Source organism: Tachysurus fulvidraco, chromosome 4 (genome assembly GCF_022655615.1).
Source record: "Tachysurus fulvidraco isolate hzauxx_2018 chromosome 4, HZAU_PFXX_2.0, whole genome shotgun sequence".
NCBI classification, from domain to species: Eukaryota; Metazoa; Chordata; class Actinopteri; order Siluriformes; family Bagridae; genus Tachysurus; species Tachysurus fulvidraco.
The window spans coordinates 6,900,575-6,922,673 of record NC_062521.1 but is presented as its reverse complement, the minus strand read 5'-3'; the positions used below and the strand labels follow the sequence as shown (position 1 = coordinate 6,922,673).

Below are 22,099 nucleotides of genomic sequence, written 5' to 3'. Positions count from 1 at the left end.
CGTTTTTCTCATCCGGCATTAGACTAGTGAAGTAATGACTTAGGAATTACCAGAACACATGACAAAAAATTTAATTTATAAGTTTTATTATTTATTAGTTTGCTTTCTCAGACACTCCAGCTTGACTAATAAACACTAATCTTTCATGTGCACTATTCTCCTGGAATAAATAGAATTTGAAAAACCTTTACATTCATATTCCATCCTGTATGCTACTGAACCCTTGGGAATCTTGTACGTTGCAAATTTAGTGTAGCTTTTTCCTGGATTATCATTCATGTTTATAGTCCTAGAATCAGAATCAAAACAAACGTTTACTTAAAACCATATATGAAAGATTGATTGAACAATTTCCCCCAAATTTTCTCCAGATGGTCGCAATTCCCACTCATAAAGTCAGCTCTCCCAGAACACACTTAAAAGAAAGTGCAGTCTAGCCTATTCCGAGTAGATGAAATCACAGACACTCATGATTGGCTAGTGATGATGTGATTGCCTGAGAGGTGTTTTACAAGGTGTTGGAGGTATTGGTAGGTGGTATGGCATTACTTTCTCCTCTCGTCACAGATGGCTTCGTCAGGAAATCACACGTTCGATTGTGTTTTTATTTTTTGTGGTACTTGAAAGCTACAAGTCCCCATAAATCAAAGATGAGTTAACCATCTAGAACTTTCTTTATTTGTTCATTTATTTTGGCTTCAAAACCAACAAAACTGATTTCGCCTTCAACCCATCAGCAAAGAGCTGCAATGCAGCGTGAAAACACCCCGGAAGTGGCAACGAGTGGCAGCAGGGTTAGAATTCAGTCTCTGATCATTAGAGGACAGCAGTGTGCATATCTGCCCAGAGGGTGCAATCAATATGGTAATGAGCAGGCTGCAATCTAGGGAGAGGCATTAATTATTAACATTATTGTGGTGCTTATTTGCTGGAATTCACTCATGTTGTTACACTGTTTACTGGCCCTGTGGTAAAAGCTGAACAAAAAAAACCCACAATAAACAAAAATACAACAAATCTCCTGCTCTTTATGAGTTTTGCTGTCAGTTGCTGTCTTGCTTCTGGGTTTCCAGGCAGTTTTCTCAAAATGATTATATGAAGTGGGTGCACAAATTACTCACTAGACACACAAATTAAACAAACACACAGACACACACACATTACCAGTGCGGTAACTGAGGGGAAGCTCTTGGCCATTTCACGCAGCAAGGTTCCTGTGCGCACATCCCAGAGTTCCAGGGGTTTGTCTTTGAATACCACCACCAGATACTGCCTACAGAGCAGGCCGCACAATGACACACAAACACACAGAAACACAAAAAACAGTTCAAATTAACAAATTTTCAGGTATGTAGTGTAATATGAGGTCATAAATCACACCCTGCTTTGTAAGGACATTTACTGTATATAGAGAATATAGACAATATATCCATCCCCTCCATGATTTAACAGAGGTTTTATCTGATTGCTCTCGTCAAAAAAAAAGCTCGATTGTTCTGCACCTTTCTGCAGAATTTGCAACAAAACGCAATATATATATATATATATATATATATATATATATATATACACACACACACACACACACACACACACTTACAGTATATATACGTCTATACCTTATATATGTATTGTATGTATGTATATATATATATATATACATACATTCATATATATACACACAAACATATATACACATATACAGTATACAGTATCTCACAGAAGTGAATACACCCCTCACATTTTTGTAATTATTTTATTATAACTTTTCATGTGACTAAAAAAATGACTTTGCTACAACGTAAAATAGTCAGTGTGTGTGCCGATTTTATAATAGTATTAATTTGCTGTCCCCTCAAAATAACAACACATAGCCATTAATGTCTAAGCTGCTGGCCACAAAAGTGAGTACACCCCTAAGTAAAAATGTCCAAATTGGTCCCAATCAGGCATTTTCTCTCCCCTGTGTCATGTGACTTGTTAATTACAAGGTCTCAGATGTGAATGGGGAGCAGATGTGTTAAATTTGGTGTTATTGCTCTCACTCTCTCATACTGGCCACTGGAAGTTCAACATGGTACCTCATGGCAACAAACTCTCTGAAGATCTGAAAAAAATAATTGTTGCTCTACGTAAAGTTGGCATAGGTTATAATAAGTTTGCCAAGACCCTGAAACTGAAAGCGGTTTAACAGGACAGGTTCCACTCAGAACAGGCCTCGCCATGGTCGACCAAAGAAGTGGTCAGGTCATATCTAGAGGTTCTGTTTGGGAAATAGACGTATGAATGCTTCCATTCATCAGCCTGTCAGTGCTAAGACCATATGCTGTACACTGCAGCAAATTAGCTGTTGTCCCAGAAGGAAGCCTCTTGCACATGAAGGCCCACAAACAGTTTGCTGAAAACAAGCAAATTAAGGACAATAATTACTGGAACCATGTCTTGTGGTCTGATGAGACCAAGATAAACTTATTTGGTTCAGATGGTGACAAGCGTGTGTGGCGGCAACCAGTTAAGGAATACAAAGGCAAGTGTGTCTTGCCTACAGTCAAGCATAGGGGTGGGTGTGTCATGACTGCTGCCGGCACTGGGGAGCTACAGTTCATTGAGGGAACCATTAATGCCAACATGTACTGTGACATACTGAAGCAGAGCATGATCCGTGAAGTCATCACAGAGGAGTGGAAGTGGACTCCAGTGGCAACCTGTGAAGCTCTGGTGAACTCCATGCACAAGAGGGTTAAGGCAGTGCTGGAAATTAATTGTGGCCACGAAAATATTGACACTTTGGGCCCAATTTGGACATTTTCACTTAGGGGTGTTCTCACTTTTGAGGCCAGCGGTTTAGACATTAATAGCTGAGTGTTGAGTTATTTTGAAAGGACAACTATTTACACTGTTATACAAGCTGTACACTCACTTTACTTTGTAGCAAAGTGTCATTTCCTCAGTGTTGTCACATGAAAAGGTATAATAAAATATTGAGGGTCGTACTCACTTCTGTGTAGGTGTGTGTGTGTATATATATATATATATATACACACACACATGCATACGCATGCATATATATATATATATATATATATATATTGCATATATATATATATATATATATATATATATATATATATATATATATATATATATATATATATATATATATATATATATATAAATTTATGATTAATATTTAAAAACAATTATAAGAAAGACCATAGTAAGTAAGTAAGAGACATATTTCAGGATTTCCCAAACAGGTGATACTAACATTACCTTGTTTAATTTATCTATTTTGTTTAAATTATGCACTATTTAACAAGAAGTTGCTTTTTTCTTCATACAATATGCATGAACTCCAATGAGTTAGAGGCGCACACTTTGAGATATTACTCAGTTGAAACGTCTGAAAAGATATATTACTTTCAGAAAACATAAATACTCAGAGGCATCATACTATATGTATTGTGCACTGTTTCTGAGATGACATCTAATCTGAACCTGATCATTAGAAACTCTGTATTAGTAGCCATACATAGTATCCCAGAACCAGATATAAACTCTGCAGTCCTTTCATTGCAGAAATCAATCAATCTGGATCAATTATTTCTGGACAGATGCTTAACTCCTATAAGTCACTAAGGATCAGAAACAATTCAGTGAAACCCAAATGAAGCAGGAAAGCCTTTTGTGACAAATTGAAATATGCCAAACAATGACAAAAGGTTGAAGAATCCATCCCCAGTGTCAGTTGTGACTTGATTAAAATCATGTCTGGGTTGCCCCTTCTCTTTGAAATACTCCACCGTGTATGTCAAGAGTGAAATGAGGGACATTAATCACAAGCCAACTCTGAGGAGGGAGCCTATGGCATCAAAGTCTTCCAATCGTCCAGGAGGGATTGAGGGGGAATGAGAAAAGTGTGTTTGTGGGTCTTGCTCACTTTAGATGCGACACTTTAATCATTTCGATGGCTGGCTCATCATTACCACGCTCGCCACGGAATGCAAAGCACCTGCCTGTGAGAGAAAGAGAGAGATAGGAGAGGAAAAGAGAAAAGAGACATAAGGATCTCAGGCTTTCATTTCTGAGATCAATATAAAATTTTTCTTTTAGAACATCTATTACAATGATAAACATTTTTTTTTTGTAATTTGGTTACCACCAATTTCTCATTACACAACAGCTACCAACCAGGGAAGGTGAAAAGGTGCTTCCAGTGTGAACATGTGAACAAAAATTCAAAATAAATGCTTCATGTAATATGTTGACAAAGATCACATTTTGTATATATTTTAGGTGTAAAACAGCTAAAAAAAAATGTATTAACCGGAAGTATAAGCCGCTTCCATTTCAATAGAAATTGAAGTCAATTTATACTGTTGGAGCAGTGGTGGCTCAAGTGGTTAAGGCTCTGGGTTGTTGAAGAGAGAATCATGATTCAAACCCCAGCACTTCCAAGCCGCCACTGTTGGGCCCTTGAGCAAGGACCTTAACCCTCCTTGCTCCAGGGGTGCTGTATCATAGCTGCCCCTGCACTCCAACCCCAACCTCCTCAGTTGGGATATGCACAGAAAAGAATCCCGCTGTAATGTATACGTGGCAATAGGCTTCCATGCCCCGATTGAATTCAATTACATGCAACGTGCTTTATGTTTTAAGAGAATACAGTGATTTAAAAGACATTTGCAAGATGTCTTGTCCACCCGCCAACTACATGAACAAAGCTATAAGCGTTGAGAGCGTGAAATGTCCAACATTCCACATTTTATATTTTTGGGTGAATAAGTACATCATGCGCTTATATGAAGTGCACTTCTTTTTGCTGGGATTTCAGTGTGAATATTACTCACATTATTTATACTACTAAAATGAAATAGAATAGTGCATTAGTATGTGATTTGTAAAATGACGTTTGGCATGCATCATGTTTTTCTAAACTGGGTTTTGTCTAATATTTCTTTCGAGTCTGTGTCCCAAATGAGATACTACACACTATTTTTTGTTATTCTTTTGACGTATTAGTGTCTGTGTGTTGCTTTGATATCACAGGTGGCCACTGCTAGACAAAACGTTGTTAGACATCAGAGACAAAACAAAAGAACAAGAGTAATAAGTTTCAATAATAATAAGTTGTGGGGTTAGCAAACACCAGACTGAAACTTCCACAACGCAATGAAAATATACGACGCAATTGAGCTGAATTACGGTACAGACATGGCTCGACTAGTTAGCAATCTACCAGATGGCACTGATGATGCTATCAGCATGAACACTGAGGCTTTGGAAGCTGATCTGTTTGTACAGATGCCTGAGGTGAGAATGCTGGACAGACTAAACGACTAAAGTGCTGCTGTGCAGTTCTCATTAGGTACAGATAAAGCAAGGGCATCAAAACCAGCAGGTAGAAAAAGTGACTATATACCAATATGTCGATGAAACTTGAAGCCAACTCGTTATAAAATAAATCCCGAGTGCAACTGAAGATCGTGTGTTAATTATAAATATTAATCTGCAATTCATTCAGGATGGACGGATTTTCCTTTTTCATGCAAGGCTTTCATATATGTATTTTATAACCTGAGAGGTTTTTCAGTTAAAGGCAGGGTCTCCGATTTTTGATATCCAATGTCGACATTTGAAATCACCAAAACAAACACGCCCCTAACCCAAATGGGACCCACCCCTGTATTGATCGCTCCGCCCACAAATACATACGTAACCCAGGCAAATAATAGAAAGAAATGTGTCTTTATCATAGCTGAAGGGAAGAACAATACGATTGCAGATAAACAAACAAGTGAAAATGACACACAAGCATAATCATGCAAAGGACAAAGGCATATATTAGTTCTGTGTAACAAAGCAAAACCAACATTACGCACCTATCGAGAAGGAAAAAGCGCCTCGGTGTCTTAAGTAAAGTTGAGATTCCAGAGTCAATAACTCCTGAGCTAAACACTGTTACTACACAAAACGCAGTTGTAGCTGCCTCTCTACATTACTACGATAGAAAAGAGGTGTTATTTGTGTAGTAACAGCGTTTAGCTCAGGAGTTATTGACTCGGGAATCTCCAATCTGTGAATATGTGGCCAACTTCCTGCTCCTTCAGTTCTCTCCAGCGCTGGAAAGCTGATCCTATATTAACACGTCCTACTTCTTGCCTTATCGTAAGCCTTTCTTCGCTTTCTTTCTTTGTTTTTATCCTCCATGTCAATGTTAAAACCACTTTCTGCTAATGTCACACATGCGCACAGAACACTCTCTCCGCCACATATTGACAAGCCCCGCCCCTTTCTGCTCATTAGCTACACGTTTGTTTTGATTTTTGTTTATTATCAGCCCGACTCAGTTTTCTGAAGCATTTCTCAAAAATCTGAGACCCTACCTATAAACACTAAGAGTATTGCTGTGGATTAAGTCACATGAACATGAACAGCACTGCAATATTTCATCAGAATTAGTTCGACAGGACTGGAAAGATTTAAAGTGTAGAACAGTTTATCTGAAATGCATCACAGTTTAAAAAAAAATAGGAAGTGTAAGTACAAGAATAAAGAAAAGATTGCTAATATAATTTTGATATAATAGCAAAAAGATTTGATTGCTTGTGGTGTTTTTTTTGGGGTTTTTTTTGGTGTAATTCAGCCTGCTCTTATCTATCTAGATGTACAAAATATCAGGAAATCGTGCTAATCTTTGGATCTCAATCTCTGAAGTTTTCTGTCTATAGCAAGAACAAAAGCCTTTGCCGTTCCAATACTTTCAGATAGAACAGTATATGGAGAAAAGTTCCATTACGAAACTTCAATCAATTTACGAACGAGTCTGTAGCATACGCCGACATGGTCAATCAATTTTTATGATTTTTTAATGATCTGACAGAAGAAAGCTTAAAGCCTCAGTTATGGAAAGGAGAAGAAAAGGAAAAAAATATAGATGTTTTATGGATGCTTATTGAGACTCATTACACATAAATATACAAAATGGGGCTGGTCTTAGTCAACTGTATTCACTGGTTTTAGAAAGTCTTGAGTGTAACTGACATATTAGCAAATTCAGTGTTCGTGACATTAGTCAGCTACAAGGAAAGTTCTTGAAAATAGAACCTCCCAGTTTAAATCACACTGAAATTCAGTGCTTTGTGTGTGTGTGTGTGTGTGTGTGTGTGTGTGTGTGTGTGTGTGTGTGTGTGTGTGTGTGTGTGTGTGTGTGTGTGGTTGCACAGAAACATGAACTGTATTTTAATGTGACTAATAAGCTTAGATGACAAATGTTTTAAAAGGAAAAATGGATCTGACTATACATTAAACCTAGAATTTAATGAAACAGCATATCATTGTAAAGTTGTCTAGACTTTAAATGCCCTTCTGTGCTGAATTATACCGTTGATTAATTATTAATTGAGCTAAAGGGATTGGCTGAATGAGAAACCAGACCATTAAGAGAACTGTGAGAAAAGCTAAAAAGGCTCTAGGGTCCTCCCATCACAAACCTGTATCTGCATAGCCACTGGCATTGTTGGACGATGCTTCCCACTCTCTCCTGGACTCTTCACCTATCTGACAGATACCAGAGCGTTCGTGCCATTGTCACTGCCACCACTACCATGACCAAACTCCCAAACAGCTTTATTCCTGAGGCAGTCAGATTACAAGATGCTGCCTCCTAACTCCCACCTGGACCAATCAAACCTGTCTCCACAACCCACCATCCGCCAGCCATCACTGCACACCTGCACTCTATAATGCTGCTTGGGGACAAGTTTAACTTTCTGATACTTTTTACTGGATATTGCAGCCAAGCTTCTTGTCACAGTCAAGAGTTTACAGACAATCCTCTGCAAAAATCCAGCATGAAATATTGTTCTGTTATCCTGACTGGTTCACATGGATCGTCTTGTGTTTTTATTGGAAATTGTATAACTCTATACAGTGTCCATCAACTCTAATCGTGGCTGATACAACTGAAAACTGTTTAACCTGCTGGTTTCATAGCTGTCTGAGCTTTCATACTATGACTAAAAGGAAGCATCCCAAGAGAGCCAAATGCAACCCCCGGGTTATTCCTACTGAGGCACTAGTGTAGTGCATACAAAACAGAATTTGTCTGGGTGTCTCTGATAAATTTAAAAATATTGATTAACTCATCTACAGCTAATATGTAAACATGTAAATAGCTGTAATCATCTCTAGGTTTGTGAAAATCTGACACTAATTTACAGTAGTGTCCAAAAATTCTAAAATGGTTAACAATAACTATATTATTGAATCAGAATTACAAGCCCTCATCTGATGCTTGTGTCCACATGTGAAGCCACAATGTCAGACGCCACTCACTATTTGTTTCACTCTTACAACTGCTATGACTCACTGGATCGATGCATGCTACATGACACACATTAAAAATTGTTATACTGTCTTAATTATTTATACTAGTATGGCACACGAAGCACTGCATCTAGTGCCACATCACAAAATGACTCAAAACCTCATTCAATTCCATTTTAAAAAGAATTTCAATCCGTACCCCATCTGAGAGACGTCAGATTTGACCCTTTGCTGCTTGTTTTCCACTTTAATTTTCATTCCTATGTTCCTACACGGAATTTCAAAATCACATTTTTGATCCGCTGTGCACTTTAGTTCAAATGTACTGGAAATACTCATTTTACAACAATGTGGACATTGCTAATAACAAAATGTACTTAAAAGTAGAAGATTGTGAGCAAATCAGACACCAATGTGAGGTCTTCTTGTTCTTTTTATTTATTTTGGGCACTTTTACTTTCTAATAAATAATGATCAAATGATCAAAGTGCACTTTCACTCTTTCTTCTGCCAGTAGTGCGTATAACAAAGCAGCTGAGAAGAACAGTGTGGATTGACTGAGGTCAAAAATCCACTAGAGGCTAGACAGAAGCCACTCATGGGTAAAAGACATGGCAGGCACTTACAGAATTCTAAGAGCACGAGGAAAAAGACTTTCAGGTCTGATGAAATAAAAATTGAGCTATTTGAGCTGAAGTCCAAACATTATGGCCATGAAAAAAGATACCGCTCATCAACAGGTTCTATAGCATCCCTGCAGTGAAGCATGGTGGTGGAAGCATCACACTATACGGGGGCTTCTTAGTGGTAGGGACATGGTGAATGCAGGCAAACAGAGACGTCCATAAGGAAAACCTTGGCATGGACCAGCCACTTAAACCCCATAGAAAACCTGTGGAGAGACCTAAAGAGCTGCAGTTTAAAGATTTTTCCCATTTAATACGATTGATCTTGAGAGGATCTTCAGGGAAGAATTGGAGAATTTGCCTAAATCCAGGTGGGCAGAGCTTTCAGAGACTTAACCAAGAGACTTTACCACTCTGCTCGTATATGACTACTCAGTCTTCTGAGGCTCTTGGCTGAGGATTTAAGACTGTGGGCCGACTGCTCATTACGGTCATGTTATAATTATGACAGCATGCTGATCAAGCTTGCAGAGGTGAACCAGCAGCAGACAGGAAACAGCCATGCAGAAGAGAATCTCAATCTCCTACCACAAAGGTGTGATTATGTCCCTTGCTCTCAGACTTATGCACAGGCAAAAGCACAGAAGCAAGCCAGAAAATGATGGTCTGATGCATCAAGTTGTTTACACCTGTTTACAGGCCATATTCTACACAAGTGGGACAACATATATTTAAGATTACTACTGAATATGACATTTAAAACACAGAAAAAAATTGTTTGTTTGAAAGATTTGTTTTAAGTATATACACGATATTCAATTCAAGTTTATTTGTATAGCGCTTTTTACAATTGACGTTGTCTCAAAGCAGCTTTACAGAACATAGAACAAAGGTTATTATAAAGAATAATATAAAGATTAATAGAATACAAAATTCAAGATTAATATTAGATAGATTTAATTGTGTATGTATTTATCCCCAATGAGCAAGTCTGAGGTGACACTATATACACTATAGAATTACCTTTCATATGAGTAAGTGAAAGGTTATAAAGATCTCTGAAACACCTTTTTCATGGGAACTTAAAAGATGAACAATCAATGGATTGACAGAATAATGGATTTTACTAACCAATCCGAAAGCTTTTGCTTTGTTTACATTTTTTTTGCAAAATTATATATGGAATTATATCGGTCACATATAGATTCTTGTGTATAATATGTTTTTAACAAGCCTTTACTACTTAATCAGAATAAATACCCAGTGTTTTTGCTATTATCAAGTTTAGACATTATCTCAATAACTAAGCAGCCTGTAGCACTTCATTAATTTGGATATTTGGAATGTTTCACTACATCACACACCATTTGTCTGAACTAACACGCTCAGTAATATGTGAGAATGACCAGGATATATTAAAGACTCGCTGGAATCGATCTCAAACCAGCATGAGGTTTTACAAACAGCATAACAACACAACAAACAGGCCATTTTCTGTCATTACACTTCCATAAGACAACAGAAAATCCAACATAAAAGCAAAACAGAATGCTATTTAGTAATAATTCTCTCACAAATTGCGGTCTCTTTTGCCCCATTTCCCAATTGCAGCTGTTAAAAGAGTAGAAGTAATGAGTGGAGTGGGCCATTGCCCTCCCAAACATCTCCCTAATGGCCCCATCTTTTTCTTATTCTGCCTTTTTCTGTCCGTTCTCTAAAGCTGGCTGACAGTACATATTTGCCAATGACTGACTGAGCCGAAAATGGCTTCCTGCTGACCATATTTAGATTTGAGATACTCAAAGAGTGATTAGTTTACACAGGATTCATGTACACTGCTTGTACAGTCTAATAATTTATTGTAATTATAGTATTTCATACATTTTGGCCAATGTAAATACATTCCATATTTGGGAATGTCATTTAATGAGTATTAAAAATACAGAATGTTATTCTGAATTAATTATGCATGTGAATCGTGCCTGTGGTGGCCTAATACCTCTAACAAACACCAAGTTTGCTCTTACAATAATATTATAAAATCTGCCTACTCTCAAGACGATTTAACTGTTGCTAAAGTCTGCTTGGTCGGCTTATGCATTAAACTGTGGGCATATATTTCTTTACGGAAAACAAAAAGGCAGCTAATTTCAAAACTCCACTTAAAAACTAAAGCCTTCTTATAATCATTCTGTTTGCTAGAAAATGTTAATCAAATGAATTGATAGTTTATGCAATCTGATACAGTCAGTTATCCAGTAATGATGGTATTATATTAGTGTGTCTCAGTCATGTCCTTCGTTCAGCAGTCAGACCTCTGATCAAGGAGTTGGACATTTAAAGGGTTGTTTCTCTACTGTAAGTCGTGAAATCCTTCCAGTACGCTTCAATGTTTGCTTGCTAAGAAATCTCACGATGCACCACAAAAAAGGGAGCATTGAAGCCTAATGTGTTCCTGTACTAGAAATGATGCCAGATTTTCTAAAGCTTGTCAGCTTGAAGGAAATATTGGACGAACACTCAGCCAACTTCTTATACAAATTGTACTGAGCCAGTGTTCTTACCACTGCCAGAACTTCCGGGAACTTCTGACACCATTGGCATTAGGGTCAGGGTGTGGCTGTTAATTATTTTTAATACCCTTATATAATTTATATTTTATATAACCTTTTTTTTTTTTGTGAACAGGGTCCTACTCATAAAACCAACACTACAGTACTGAGATTCTCAGGGGCTAGAAGTTTTTCCATTATTTTTTATTATTTATTTATTTTTATGGATCTTGGCATGTCCATGTAGTTCTAGATTATATATTAATATTATTCTTTTGATATTAATATGAGACTTGTGTTTGGTTATTGTTTTGTGTGTGTGTGTCTCACCAGTGCGCAAGTCCACATGCTGAAGCTCATTCCTCACAAGGCCCATGTTGTTGGGAGCCGAGGTGGCAAAAGACAGGAAACTGGTCAGGCTTATCCACTCTATCCCTCTGTGATAGAATGAGAGAGACAAGTATGAGGGAAGGAGAAAGAGAGATGGAGAGATACAAAGATACAATGACCTTGTTTAGGAAAGAAAATCCTCATCAGTGGCTGTTAAATGGGTTCCAAGACATCAGTGGAGGCTCAGCTGATGTTAATCTTCATAAAGTTCTCATTCACAATTCAATACATTCTTCTGAAATAGCCTGAACCAATTTGTGAGTGAAAAAAAAAAATGTTGCTATTTCACCAATAGAAGCCAATGTTGCATCGATTTGCCATTGATTGCATTGATTGTTGCACTGTGGCTGCAGAGATGATCTCTAAACATATCAACCTTGAAAATTGATATTGACCTTCATCTGCATTTTTTAGTGTCTGTTCACTCCTTATTCTTCTATTGCCATTGTTTTCCTGAATGTGTGTGTTTCTGCAAACAAAGACAAAGGGTAACTGCAGCCAGTGCGTCTATGATTTACAGAACCATTTCTATTCTAAGATATATTGTGGGTGCAGTGACCTACTAATTGCGAATTGGTCTCGCTTTTCTAATGCCTGAATCCTTTGGACTAGTTTCAGATCTTTATTTGTGGTTTTTGACATTTAGTTGGAGTGTAAATATTGCTGAAACCCGGCAACCCTGGTTAATGATATTATATACTCATCTTCTGTATTGTATACAGTTGAACAATGGTTTGTGTAAAAATGCTTATAACAAGCTAGATGATGCCTATTATGGTGGTTACTTCAAAAATTCCAATGACATTTGTTACAGTTCAGAAGTGCTTTAAATGAAGAAAAGGTCCTTCGTGGTTTAACAAAAGGGGGATAAGAACTTTTAGCAAAATCATTCCAGTGTAAGTTCTGAGGAAGAGAGGAGGTAAAAGAGGGAGAGAGGGATAGAGATCAGATTGAAGAGCAGACGAGTAGCATGCCAGCACTGGCGAGGGTTCCAGCATAGAGTAGCAATGAGACACTAAATGGCCACATGATTAATTAGCCCACATTCTTTCAAATATGCAAATGATATGGAAATTAAGCTCTCCATGGAATGAGGGCAGAGAACCACAAGTGACTTTTACACTGTGGGTGTTGGTGTTTTGGAGGGCGAGAGAGAGAGAGAGAGAGAGAGAGAGAGAGAGAGAGAGAGAGAGAGAGAGAGGGAGAGAGAGAGAGGGACAGATATACGAAAAGAACAAAAGTCAGACTGAATGACAGACTGCTGGGAGACAGAGGGAGAGAAAGAGACAGACAGAGATGATGGGCAAGTAAAGCAGAAGGAAAGGTTTTTAAAGACAATGCAAAAGTGAGAATAAAGTAAAATAGAAAAATAATCTCTCTCTCTCTCTCTCTCTCTCTCTCTCTCTCTCTCTCTCTCACACACTCCCCCCCTTCCCCCCCTCTCTCTCACTAAATATTGCTTATTAATGTTAGATAACTGTTGAAATAACAGACCTCCTCAAAGCCTTATTACACTATTGGGCAAGCCTTTGTGACATGTTTGAACCTACAAGATAGCAATATGCTTAAACTTGTGCTATTAAATTGCATAAAGGTAGTAAGGTGTGGCAGCTGGAAACATTGCTCCTTCACAGCAGTGATCCCTCAGCTCGGGTTACTGTACGAGCAGAGTTTCACATCATCTTCCCAAGACCATGAGGCATTCCTCTGGGTTTCCTCCCACAATCCTACCTTGGCTACACTGGTATAGTGGAGGAATAATTCTTTAGGCTATGGGGTGCTGATAAGAAGGATGGGGGTTCAAGCCCCAGCAATGTGAAGTGCCAATGTAAGATGGGTTTTAAACCGTCTCAGCTCCATGGGTGATGTCACATGGCTGACCTTGAACTCTGACCCATTCATCAACTTTTGATAAATAGGAGATCCCTCTCAGTCTGACAGTTTTCCATAAGATTATCATTATTTTTGTTTTATATATCATCAGATAATACAGAGATACACTTCATATTAGATTGTAGATTTGATCTGTCAAAACATGTCAAAGCTATGAATAAAAGCAATGTTCTTACAGAAGCAGAAAGTGTCTACTAAATGTTATACATGCTACTGTATAACTTATACATTATAAGGTTACATTCCTCCATTTTTCCTCCAAGAGCTACAGACTACAAAATAGCTCAAATGACAGACATCCCAAGGTTATGAATTGAGCTGATGAATTAACTAGAATAACGGATTTGATAATGAAACCGTTGAAACCCATCTTAATTTACATATTGCTCGATACCCCAAGGCCAGACATGTCTCATGTGGCAGAGAAAAGAAACGGTCTCCTCCAGAAGCACATACTATTATAAGCAAAAGCAGCAGCATGGTCTGGAAGCACAGCGCAGAATAAGCAGATGGAGTGCACAGCGCTCCAACCAAGAGAAAGACAAAGACTTTCCCTATAGGCAGTGAAGCTTTCCAGACCAGCCACTGAGACCCTCTTGTATCTGAAAGAATTTTCCCAGCCAGAGAAATAAATTGAAGGCTTATTACACAGCTGAATTATATGCCAAGTGAACACAAAATAAATTTAAAACTTTCAAAGGTTAAAAATGAGGCTCATGCATTGAAAAATATATAAATAGTCACCTGAGACATAAGCTCCTAATCAATCAAGTCCATCATATCTTTCTGAAATATTTGACAAACACAAAAACAGAAATAAAAGAAATCGATGAAGATCATAGCAGTGATGATCGTCTGCAAAGGGAATCAGAGACAAACTATTTTCATAGTGTGGAACACTAGAAATCGTGCTGTGTTTTTGCTTTTGTTTTATTCCTTACAACTATTTAATCCATTTGATTCCTTTCCTAACTGTTGCCACAAAATGATTGATATTGATAATTGATTGACTGTCTTTATCTAACCACAACCCATGGTGTAACATTACACGTTCCCTTCAATGAAACTAAAGGGCACAAAAAAGTTTTAGTCATTACAATGCACCTGTACACAAAGCAAACTCTGTGAAGATCTGATGTGCCAAAGTGATGTGGGAAATTTGAATCCCAGGGCCACCAAATTGCCACCCCTCAACCATCAACTGCTCAGCTGCACAAATGGATGTAAATGCAAGGTTGGAGTTGAAGAATTGTAGCATCCTGCACAGAGCCCTGATCAACAACAACAAATCTGAAATTTCCCTGACCTGCATAAATGCTCTTGTAGCTGAACGAACATAAATCCCCACAGCCACTCTCCAAAATCTAGTCGAAAACTTTCCTAGAAATACAGTGCCTTGCAAAAATATTCATACCCACTAAACTTTTTCACCTTTTGACCCGTTACAACCACAAACAAAAATGGATTTTATTAGGATTTTATGTGATAGACCAACACAAAGTGGCACATAATTGTGAAGTGGAAGGAAAATAGTAAATGGTGTCTAATTTTTTTTTTTTTAACAAATAAATATCTGAAACGTGTGGTGTGCATTTGTATTCAGCCCCACTGAGTCAATACTTTGTAGAACCACCTTTCGCTGCAATTACAGCTGCAAGTCTTTTGGGGTATGTGTCTACCAGCTTTGCACATCTAGAGAGTGGCCCTATCTTCTTTGCAAAATAGTTCAAGCTCAGTCAGATTGGATGGCGAGCGTCTGTGAACAGCGATTTATAAGTCTCGCCACAGATTCTCAATTGGATTTAGGTCTGGACTTTGACTGGGCCATTCTAACACATGAATATGCTTTGATCTAAACCACTCCATTGTAGCTCTGGCTGAAAGTTTAGGGTCCCTGCTGAAGAAAAGCATCCCCACAACATGATGCTGCCTCCACCATGTTTCACGGTGGGGATGGTGTGTTCAGGGTGATGTACAGTGTTAGGTTTCCGCTACACATAACATTTTGAATTTTGGCCAAAAATTCAATTTTGGTCTCATCTGACAAAAGCACCTTCTTCCACATACTTGCTGTGTCCCCCACATGGCTTGTCGCAAACTGCAAACGGGACTGCTTATGGCTTTCTTTCAACAATGGCTTTCTTCTTGCCACTCTTCCATAAAGAACAGATTTGTGGAGTGCACGACTAATAGATTCTCCCACCAGAGCTGTGGATCTCTGCAGCTCTTCCAGAGTTACCATGTGCCTCCTGGCTGCTTCTCTGATTAATACTCTCCTTGCACAGTCTGGCAGTTCAGGTGGACGGCCATGTCTTTGTGGGCTTGCAGTTGTGCCAAACTCTTTCCATTTCTGGATGATGGTTTGTACAATGCTCCGTGAGATGTTCAAGGCTTGGGATATTAATTTCTAACCTAACCCTGCTTTAAACTTTATCCCTGACCTGTCTGGTGTGTTCTGTGGTCTTCAAGATGCTGCTATACACTAATGTTCTCTGAGGGCCTTTTTACACCTGGTCACTTCATGTGTTTTCTCCGATCATTAACAGTTCCAATTACATTAGGCCACATAAATCCGTCTTGACGAATCGGATATCAATTCGATCTTTCTACTCCCGCCCAATACACAAATATATTTTACCTCATTTCCAGGGTAATTGAAATGGAACACGCTTTGGTGTGTGCGGTTGCTACAAAAAAACAACATTTTTACTGCATTTTCGCTGGCAGCAGCAGTGCATTTTAAGACCCAACGAGACACCTGGGTGAAAGATCGGAGCCAGCGCTGGTGGGAAAACATATTTGTTTCTGGTGTAATGCACGACTCGCGAATCACCTGCAAGTGACGTACTTCCGTTTGGGAGGAGTTTAGCGCTGACGTATGTGGCTTGAACAACCACATGCATTTACACCTGTCCAGTTTCATCTGAAATGCGTCCCAGACCACCTCCTGAAGTGGTTTGAACCATCGGATTTATATCTGTCTCGAAACCGTTTCGGAGGGCATTTACACCTGGTCTTTTTACCATCGGATAGCTATCGGATCACAGAAAACGCATGAAGTGACCAGGTGTAAAAACCCCCTAACACACTTCTGAGGGCTTCACAGTACAGCTGTATTTATACTGAGATTAAATTACACACAGGTGCACTCTGTTTACTAATTAGGTGACTTCTGAAGGCAGTTAGTTTCACTGGATTTTAGTTAGGGGTACCAGAGTAAATGGGGCTGAATACAAATGCACACCACACTTTTCAGATATTTATTTGTAAAAAATAATTTGTACAGCATTTATAATTTTCCTTCCACTTCACAATTATGTGCCACTTTCTTTCGGTCTAATTTCATAAAATCCCAATAAAATAAATTTTTTCCTTTGTGGTTGTAACATGTCAAAATGTGGAAAATTTCAGTGGGTGTGAATACTTTTGCAAGGCACTGTAGGGAAAATACAATAATAACAGCAAAATATGGGAAATAATCTTCAAAAATCTGTAAGTGTATGTTCACTAAACACATAAATGTGACCCATTTAGGTGTCCCAATATTTTGAGCATATAAGAATCGATCAGGGCTTCTAACGTCCATCCCTGGCACGAATGAAGCAGGATCTGGAAGCAAGTCTCCATGTGTTTGCCATAGCAACAAGTATATCCAGAGCCAAAACAAATCTATGCACCTAATATGTCAAGAGACTGCTTTTGTAATTAAGGAATTTAATATTGTGAGACATTTTCAAACAAATCATGGATAATAAAGTCATATTCAGAGGATGAGAGAGCAGAGAAACTGAAGCAGCTTGACGATATCCTGGCAGAAAGAGCCTTTTCTCAGAGCAAATGGAGTGCGGAACATTACCAGAGCTAATAAGTGACTATTCTTCCAATCGCTGAACATGGAAAACCCTTTGTGAGCTCTTGAAAGTATTATAAAATGACAATTTAGAATTGGTAGTTTTCCCAAAGATTTTTTTTCCTTGATTGAGGTGAGGACCACATACAGTATGAGAAGTGTTACACTGTTCAATTAACTTTGAGTTAAATGCCCTCAAAATAAAAAGACTCAAATTAAAGCTAATTGTCTGCTGATAATCATTTAATTCCAGCTCTTGGTATTTTGATGCAATTTAATAAAGCCTCCTTTATTTAAAAAAAAAAAAAAAGTTTGTACACCCCTGGTATAGATAATAAATAATAGGTAAACTGCATTCAGAGATCTGCTGCACATGATGGCAGATGAACTTGCTATCATGTGGGGATGTGGTAGCTCAGTGGTTAAGGTGTCAGAAGGTTGTGAGTTTGAATACCAGTTCCACCTACAGTAGCTTCCACTGCTAAGCCAGACCCTTACCCCTCAAATGTAGAAAATTTATGTATGTCGATTTGGATAATGGCTTCTGCTAAATAATGTAAATGTAAACTTGATTTCTTTTCTGTGACAAGGACATAAAAACCGAAGTAACTTTGTAATGCACATTAGAGAAGTGAAACAGGGAAGACTGTCAACTCAGAGACACATTGTTCCCAAGCGCACAGAATGATCTCTTTATTTAAAGTTGTTCACATAAGGGAACCAGCACTAACAATGCACTTGGAAGCTTAAAAGATCTTTTATGGGGCATCAGTTCTTCCCTGTTTGGAAGAAACCCTAAAGACATCACTATGCATAAAATCTTCATAAAACCTTTTGGCTGAGATTCTGGTGAATTCATAATGTGGTACAAAAGAAAAGATACAATCAATTTTACTTCAAAGAGTTCTTCAGCTCTTAGCCTCAGGGAAACTAGATGCTGCTAGATCGGCCAAGCTCTCATCTGTCTTCATCTACCTCGACCTTTCAGCTGCGTTTGATATGGTCAACCACAAGTCTTGGAATTGGCAGATCAGCATGGAAACGGTTTGCGTTCTACCTGGAAGTTCACTATCAGGTAGCATGGAGAGGATTGAGGGGATCTGCTCCATGAGGACTCTCCACTGTTGTCTCTCAGGGCTCAGTACTTGTTCCTCTCCTTTTCTCTCTGTATATTCACTATCTTTATTATTATTGTCATTATAGTTATTTCTTCACATGGGTTCTCTTTCCACTGCTATGCTGATGACACTTACTGTAACTCTTATTCACCTTCTCGCCCTTAGATACCACGGCTACTGCTTGGATCTCTGCATGTCTGGTGGACATATTGTCATGGATGACAGCTCATCAGTTGAAACTCAATCCCAGCAAAATCGAACTGCTGATCATCCCAGGTGATTCATCCCCATTTCATGCAATATCCCTGCACAATCTGAACTCCCCTTCGGTCACAGCTTGCAATCTTGATGAAACTATGGAAAAATCAACTGTCCTTTTCATCTCATGTTGCTAAGGATTCTTTCATTTTTATCCACACAGGCTGCTCAGGTACTTGTTCATTCTCTTATTTCAAAACTGGACTACTGCAACTCACTGCTGGCAGGTCTAACTATGAAAGCAATCCGTCCTTTGCAAATTATCCAAAATGCAGCTGCATGACTTGTTTTCAACCTGCCTAAGTACACCCATACCACCCAACTGCTGCGCTCCCTCTACTGGCTTCCAGTAGCTACACGCATAAGGATGAAAATCAGCCTACCAAGCCAAAAATGGACCAGCTCCTCAATCACACCTCGCACCCTCCGAGCTACCATCCTCAAACAACGGGTGAAGACCTACCGCTTCCTGAAACACTTCAACTACAACATTTCCCTTGCTTGTGTTTGTTTAAAAAAAAACTGAACAGTTTTAGGTTGATGGTATCATTAGTCTGTAACCTAGTGAACCAGTGTTAACGTATTCATCGATAGAGACTTAAAAGCACTTTTGTACATCACTCTGGATAAGGGCTTCTGCCAAATGCCGTAAATGTAAATTTATAACGTTTTAACTAATGTGAACTATTAACTTCTAGTATTTTCCTGTAGAGAGAGATGAACACATTTAAGAATGGCGTAGACCTCCTGCAGCTCTGTCCATTTGATTGTCTGTACATTATTTATGGCAGATAATGAGATTCGGGGGGGGGGGTGTTCCCTGCACCTTTTGGCAATAGTATGTTACTACTAATACACTATTCCTTCTGAACAACTTACTGAGCTTAATAAAAAAGCAACACCTTTCTAGAATTTACATCCTTAAACATCCAGTTAAAATGATGAGGGCATTCATCTTGTAATGAGAAAGAAAGAAGAAAGCATGAACTACCTTTTCATTTGCACAGTGCAAATTTTCAAATGCCAGGAGACTGTGGTTTGACACAGAAAACCAAATATCATGGTGGTTTGAGGAAGCTGTGGAATGAGTAGAGTTAAGCACACTTTAAAGCATAGACTGTAAAAAAAAATCTAATAGAGATGCCAGAGTTCTTTATACAAGGACATGCAAAATGGCAGTATAGATATAAAGCCTTTTTTTTAAAGTGTTGACTTGTGTCTAAATAAAACAGCCATCTATGCAAACAGTAATTTTGGGATGGTTGTTTATAGCGCAACTAATCTGAAAGTATTGACGAATTGTAGTATTAGCATAATGTTAGTTTCAAATAAATATGCCAGGTGATGGAAAAGATGTACTTGCACTTGTACTGAGATGATATAAGGACGAATCCTTGAGAGGAACCAGACTCAGACGTGAACCTCATCCCCATTTGGGTGAAGATTTACACTAAATAATGTAAATAATGTACTTTCTACAGCAGTTTGTAGTTGAGTAGAGTTAAGCAAGTAAGAGCTCCTAAGGAACTAAGAGGTCAAAGCAGATTATATTGAAACCACCCTGTACCTCTGATCAATTAATCACCTGCTACAAAAAAGCTTCTGATAAAATTATTCACCAAGTTCACAAACCATTACCACTGCAGGTGCACACCAAATGAACGAACAAACAAAAAAATAAACAATAGGGAATCATTTGCTTTTCTCAAAGCACCAATGGAACAATTAACGTCGGCACAATGTGGCCAAGTAAAAAACACAACTAGTTGTTATATTCGATTCACCAACACTGTTACACAAACAATACCGCTCTACATCCTCTTCAGCCTTCCTATTACACTATAATTACATGCCTGGGCCTGATAGCAGTCATTACACCTTTAATTCAATCAACTGAATTATGTTCATTGATTTAATATATAAATAAAGTAAAGATTTGAAAAGGAAACAATGACCTATTGTAACACACAAACACAGTAAAACACAGAGTCTAATGCTGCATTTAAGAAGCCAATCTTAAAAAAAAAAAGCCAATCAAAGAAGACTACCGGTTGCCATAGTAACAGTGTAACGATGGGTGGCATACATTTCAAACTAGCATTCCCATTCATAACATTTTATTCGAAGAAACAAAGGCTTATGGGCAGGGCAATAAACAACTGCAGTAAGCTTTCCACTCAAATCAAGACAGCCTTAAGGCACACGCAATTTTGTGACTTGTAAGGGCATTCCTATTCAGAGTTTTGGAGACTTGAGTATAAAATGCCTTCATTGTTTACACAAGGAGATGTCGGTGTTCAGGTGTTGCCTGAAATTTCTTGAGGTTTCTTGGGGTTTTTAAAATCTTTAATTTCTAAATTATCTAAATACAGTACCTCTATTTTTTAAATCTAAACTAGAGGCTTGTAAGTAAGTAAGTAAGTAAGTAAGTGGATAGATAATACAGACCAAAGACTGAAAATTAAGTCGTCATGTAATTAAAGATAAATATACTGTACAAAAAATATTCTAAAAATAATCTCACGTCAAAATAACGACATTAAAATTTTTGGTTTAATTCAAAAATATAGCTTCCGTCTCTCAAATGAAGATGAAAGAATAGCACATGATCCAGCACAATATAGGTTTTTGCATTTTTTGCATTTATTTATTTTGTAAATCTTTTGCCGACATCTTAATGAAGTCCGACACACAAAATCTAGCTCTTGTGTGTACGGGACTGGAAGCTAGGTTGCCCCCCATGGCCATGACAGAAGAGAAAGGAGGAGTGAGTGTTATTCTTGCTTGCTGTCTCTCTTTTTTGAGTTTTTGAAAGTTACTGAAGATTGAGTGACAGAGAAGTAGGAATAAAAGACGTATAGGAATAAAGGAATGGAGGGAGGGAGAGAGGAGTGAAAATGTGCGAGAAGCAGTCGGTAAACAATGTTTGTTTAATGTGTTTAATTTAAAACCTATAATGTCACCTGAATCAAAAGAGAATACACTTTTCCTTACTTCACTAACTAATATTCTTTTTTCTTAGCTAAGCCTTAATTGCATTATCATACCCTTAAGCATATTAAGCCTCGGTCCGTCAGTTAAAGG

At 38.1% G+C, this 22,099-nt stretch overlaps 1 protein-coding gene across 1 annotated transcript in view; it reads right to left on the bottom strand.

Moving 5' to 3' along the window:
- wdr11 (WD repeat domain 11) overlaps positions 1–22,099 on the bottom strand; it is a 92,960-nt gene that overhangs the window by 31,125 nt on the left and 39,736 nt on the right. Inside the window, exons 12-14 of the mRNA XM_047812409.1 lie at positions 11,837–11,943; positions 3,941–4,016; positions 1,165–1,273 (exon numbers count right to left, since the gene is read on the bottom strand). Of these exons, the coding sequence (XP_047668365.1) occupies positions 1,165–1,273; positions 3,941–4,016; positions 11,837–11,943 (292 nt within the window). The remainder of the gene's footprint in view (positions 1–1,164; positions 1,274–3,940; positions 4,017–11,836; positions 11,944–22,099) is intronic.